Raw genomic sequence first — 5,355 nt, forward strand, 5'->3', positions numbered from 1 at the left:
GGAGGGTGACAGCAGCTGGCCTGGCTTGTGGAAGCAGCATCGGAAGCAGCAGTGACGGGGGCGGGGGTGGGATCTTCCACCAAGGTGCTGGTTGGTCAGCAGCTGCCAGGATGGCGCTCAGAGTGAGGGCAGGACAGACCCCTCACCTGCCCCCCTTCGTCCCCCAGGGCCGGCTCCACACAGGAGCCTCTGGGAACCTGCAGCTCAGGCAGCCACGGAGAGAGTCTGGCTGCCCGAGTGAAAGGCAGCACCCCTCCCTCCCCACCAGCCCTGGCCTCGGGGCCTCCCTCGGAAGACCCATCGAGCCCTGCTCCCATCGCTTCCTTGCTGTGTGGCCTCCGGCCGCAGCCCTCCAGAGGGCCAGGTGTATGGCCTGCAAAATGGGTTTCATGCAACCCTGCCTCTTAAGCACCCTGAGGATGGGGCGATAGGCCTAACAGGGAGTCTAGAGCATGTGAGGTTTCCTCCCACCTCACTCGCTAGGCCCAGGCCTCCGCTGGAAGGGGCGGCCGCTAGCACTGGGGTGGGGGGCGGGGCAGCAGGGGGCCCGGCAGGCGGAGCTGTTCTCATTGTTCCCATCACGCACCTGGGGAAAGCCCCGTGCAGTGACCCACCAAGGCCACGCACGCTAGACCGGAATCCGCCCCAGCCTCCCTCCCGTCTGCGGCTGGCTGGCGGAGGCGGCCCCGGAAGCCCTCCCTGCGCCCCCACTCCTCCCACCCGTGCGTCCCTCAGCCCCACGTGGCACTTCAGACGCCTGGCTCGTGGTTTAATTAATAGTCCTTTCGTTTCCTTCCCAGAGAATGAACTTCGCAATGCCAGGGAGACCACCCACATCTGCGGGCTGCTCTGATTTCCACTTGGAGAGCTGAGTGGGGAAGGAGAGGCTGGGGAGGAGGCAGGGGTGGGTCGGGGAGAGCCCAGGCCAGCCCCAGGGCCTGGGACACAGCTTTTCTCCTGCCGTCACCCCTGGAAGATGTTCGCAGAGAAGGCACAGGGTGTGGCGCTCTAACCAAAGCCTTCAGGCCTCCCTCCAGCTGGGGAGGCCTCTCCCCCATGACCCCTGACCTTCGGCCTCAGTGCCCACAGGACCTGGCTCCTCCTTCCCCCCCCCGGAACCCTCCTCAAGAGTTTCGTGTCTCAACTGAAATGTCACCTTCCTTGGAGGAGACTCTGGCCGGCACTCACCCTCCGTGTGAGCAGAGCATCTGCATACTGGTTTCCCGTCTGTGCACTTGCTTGTGCGTGGAACGTGTGCCCGACTCAAGTGTGAGCTCCCAGCCGGCAGGCACCTGGCTTGCCCACACTGCGTGCCCCCGGCACCGCCCAGAGAGTGGCTCACTAATTGCCTGTTGAATGACTGAATGAGTCTGGGGGAAAGAGCCCCAGGAAACATGGGAAATTAACCGCGTGGGTGACCTTGGATAAGCCCCTTTGTTACTCCTGCACCTCGGTTTCCCAATCTGATCCTGAGGGGATGGGCTCAGAGGTCCCGGTGGCTCTCCCAGCCCTGACATTCTCTTGTGCACAGGATGGCAAGGCCCCGGGCGTCTTGTCCCCCAAGCTCACGATATAAAGGGCCTTGAAAGAAGTGATACAGAAGGTGAGGAAAGAAGCAGGGAGGACAAGGGCCGACGGGAGGAGATGGTCCCCCCCCCACACCTGTCTACCCCCCGTGCCTCCAATCTAGGGATTCCAGAAAAACCCCACTGGGCAGATTACCTAGTAGAAGGAGCATCGGGTCAGAAGGGAGACAGCTGAGTCTTGTCCCGACTCCTACTCACTGCATGACCTTCGGCAAGTCCCTTGCCCTCTCTGTGCACCACCACTGAATCCCAGGTCTCAGGGTCGGACTGATTGCAGGGGCTCGGGGACTGAGTGTGCATAAGAACACAGGCGTGGATGGATGAATGGGCATCACCAGAGCTCCTGGCTCAGTGGCAGCTCCTCCCAAGGATGCTCGCTGCTGGACTGGAACTTTGTCTCCTGCTTTCCCCGTGCCTCCTGTCCTCGCTCAGTCTCCCCTTCTCCATATATACACATACCTCTCTGACCTGGCCTTCCTCTCCCTACAGTTGCCCCGAAAGGACCCAAAATCATGATGACACCCAGCAGAGCCCGGGTCGGGGACACAGTGAGGATTCTGGTCCACGGATTTCAGGTCGGCCTCACTCCGAGCATCTGGAAGGGTGGTGGGAGGTGACAGGGACACCACTGGTCACCGGTATCCCTCTTAGACACTTCCCTTGACCTCAGTCCCCCAGCCGGTGAGGGAGAATGGCCTCTGATGAGGAAGGGCAAGGTTTTGCTCTCCATCCAGAGCCCAGCGCAGACCCAGCTCATGGACTTCGCATCCTTTCCGGCCCTGGAGTCCTTCTCTTGCTGGGGTTCCGGGCAGCCACTCCTGCCCCATTGGATGGCAGCGTGTGTCCAGCCCCGGCCAGGCCATGCCTCTGACCCCTTCCTGCTCTGGCAGAATGGTTCCCCTGTGACCCAATGCTCCCCCCCACCCCCAACCCACAGAACGAAGTCTTCCCGGAGCCCATGTTCACCTGGACGCGGGTCGGAAGCCGCCTCTTGGATGGCAGCGCTGAGTTTGACGGGAAGGAGCTGGTGCTGGAGCGGGTTCCCGCCGAGCTCAACGGCTCCATGTACCGTTGCACAGCCCAGAACCCCCTGGGCTCCACCGACACACACACCCGGCTCATCGTATTTGGTACGCTGCCCTGAGCGGGGGTTGGGAGGGCGACCAGGGGTGGCGCCCTGGCTGGAGCCGTCCCAAGGACGAGGGAGCGGCTGGGGCCCGGGTCCCCTAAGTTTGCCTGCGAGGATGCCCCACACAGAGGCACCGGAGTTCGGTGCTTGAAGCCGGATCTCTGGGTTCGGATCCCGGACGCATCACTTCACAGCCGGGCAACCTGGGGCAAGGCGCTCGACCTCCCCCATTTCTCCGTCTGTGAAGCAGACCTAATGCCACGTCCACACAGCGGCTTTGGGCTGCCCCGAGAGGGCGCCCGCGATACCACACGGCAGGTGCTGGAAACGGGAGGGTTCCTTTACGGAGCTCTGAATGTCACCCCAAACCGGTTCTCTTTCCGTCCTTTCCAACAGAAAACCCAAATATTCCAAGAGGAACGGAAGACTCCAATGGTACGTCTTCACCCTCAGAGCTTCTCGCTAAAACCCAAGGGATCTGCAAGGGTCCGGGCAGCCCCGGTCTCCCCAGCATCCCGTTCGTATACCCTTGCCTTTGCCTCAAGCCTCAGGTGGGCGGTTGCCCTCTGGCTCAACAGAGTCTGGGTCAAGGGTGGTCAGGAATGGGTGCTGAGGCACTAAGGGGGACTCAACACCCCGAAATCAGCCAGTGGGGGTTTCCAGGGACCTAGCGTGTCCCCTCACCACCATCCACAATGACTCTAGCTCGCTCATCTCAGAGAACTTAGCTGCCCTGGCCCTAAGAGGATGTGTCGCCATTGACCGTGGGCTTGTGCCCCCGGGCTCAGGACCACTCCACAGGGCAGTGGGGAGCACATTCAGGTGCCTCGGCTGGAGACTCTTATACCCCCCTCCCTGAGCTCCTACCCAACCTGAGCACCGGTCCACGGGACCCAAACACCACTCCCTGGCCCACCAGCCCTTTCCTCCCCACACTGCGCTGATCTCACATTTCACAATGGAGGCCCCCACACCCGGTCCCCACTGGATGGTCCCAGTGGCCACCAGGGAGCCTGAGCTCAGTCCAGCAAGCCCGGGGCAGGGAAGGGATCACACCCAGTTTGGTGGGACGGGTGGCAGAGCTTGGATTTGAACCCAGTGCATCCCGTGGCTGAATCCAGACTCTGCTGGGGCCCTTTGAGGCTCTGCCATCCGGGATCCGTTCCTGCCCCACCCATCAGGATCCGCGGCCCTGACCCTGACCCCCCTCCCTGCCGCCCCGACACAGGTTCCGCTTCTGGCCCTGCTGGCGTCCGGCTCACCTTGGTGCTCGCCCTGACAGTGGTCCTGGAGCTGACGTGAAGGCCCGGCCGCCGCTCCCGCGACTCCACCCCGCGCTGACTTCGCCGTGATCGGTTTTCTTTTCTTTTCTAAACTATTTCCAGTCTGTTCTTCGTCTCTTTCTGTGTCTTGGCTTCTTCAACCAGTTTAATTAAAACGAAACAATTTTCCCCACCTTAGTCTGCGGCTCTGGATTCGTCTTTTGTTCTGTGGCAGCGACTGGCACTCCCTGGCCCCCAGTGTCAGGACAGGCCCCGGGGAGGGGGTGACAGAGGGGACGGAAGGCACGCTCCTTCCGGGAAGAGGAGCGGAGGTGCGGCTTACCGTCTCGGTCCAAGCGACCAGATGCGAGAAGTGGCCGGAGACTCTCAGGAAATGCAAGGCTCTTTGGGGCCGGGTGTAACAGTCAGCTGTTGCTGCAGTACTGCTGCGTAACAAACCAACCCAACCTCAATTTACGCAACAACACGCATTTATTAGTATGTTCGTGTTCACGATGAAGCCGTTCCGCTGGTCTAGTCCGAGCTCAGTTGGGCAGCTTTGCTTCAGGTGACAGGTCGACTGGGCTGGACTCTTGGCTATGGTCGGGTTCAGGTCTCCACCACAGGTGTTTGCTCTAGGCCCAGGCTACAGGGGCAGTGGCTCTCCGACATTTGATGCTCTTACGGTGGCTCACCAAAGCTCAAGGAGCAACCCAAACCCCACAGCCATAGGCAAGGCATCTGCCTGTCATGTCTATGAATGCTTCTTTAGCCAAAGCAAGTCACCTGGCCAGAGCCAACATCAATCACGATCATGCAAAAGCCAGTGACAGAGGTTCCAGAACTTTCTACCCGACCATGAGAAGATTCCCTGTGCCATTCGGCTATTAGCTCAGAGGGAAGGACTGAGAGACCCTGGGGAGGGTTGGGGTTGGTCCCTCTGAGCTGTAGCCAAGACTGAGGGTCATCGGGGGGACCCCACAGAGGACTGTATTAGTTTGGATAGGGCAGGCCATGTTGCAGTAACACAGTAACCCCAGAGTCTCACTGGCTTAGCATAATAATTTATTTGGGGTTCATGCAGGTCGGGCAGCCCTCTTGCATGTTGTAGCTACACTAACCACAACATGGGGCCTCTGGAATCTCCAGGGTGGGGGAGGGGAGGGCTGGAGGCTCGCCGTGGCAGGCAGGACAATGGTCCCCCAAAGATGTCCACACCCTAATCCCCGGAACCCATGTATATGTTACTTCACACGACATAAGTCATTTTGCTGATATGATTAATTTAAGGATCTTGAGATGGGAAGATTCACCTGGGTTATTCCAGGTGGGTCCCATGTCATCCCAAGGGTCCTTCAAGAGTGAGGCGAGAAGGTCA

General features: G+C 60.3%; 1 protein-coding gene across 2 annotated transcripts in view; it reads left to right on the forward strand.

Annotated features, from left to right (window-relative positions):
- IGSF21 (immunoglobin superfamily member 21) overlaps positions 1-4,175 on the forward strand; it is a 229,636-nt gene extending 225,461 nt beyond the window's left edge. For both annotated transcript variants that reach the window (XM_027060264.2, XM_053207990.1), the window contains exons 7-10: positions 2,076-2,161; positions 2,524-2,716; positions 3,112-3,150; positions 3,944-4,175. In XM_027060264.2, coding sequence (XP_026916065.1) covers positions 2,076-2,161; positions 2,524-2,716; positions 3,112-3,150; positions 3,944-4,017 — 392 coding nt within the window. In that variant the 3' untranslated portion in view covers positions 4,018-4,175. The remainder of the gene's footprint in view (positions 1-2,075; positions 2,162-2,523; positions 2,717-3,111; positions 3,151-3,943) is intronic.
- The last annotated feature ends 1,180 nt before the right edge of the window (positions 4,176-5,355 follow it).

The sequence above is a fragment of the Acinonyx jubatus genome, chromosome C1 (assembly GCF_027475565.1).
Source record: "Acinonyx jubatus isolate Ajub_Pintada_27869175 chromosome C1, VMU_Ajub_asm_v1.0, whole genome shotgun sequence".
NCBI lineage: Eukaryota > Metazoa > Chordata > Mammalia > Carnivora > Felidae > Acinonyx > Acinonyx jubatus.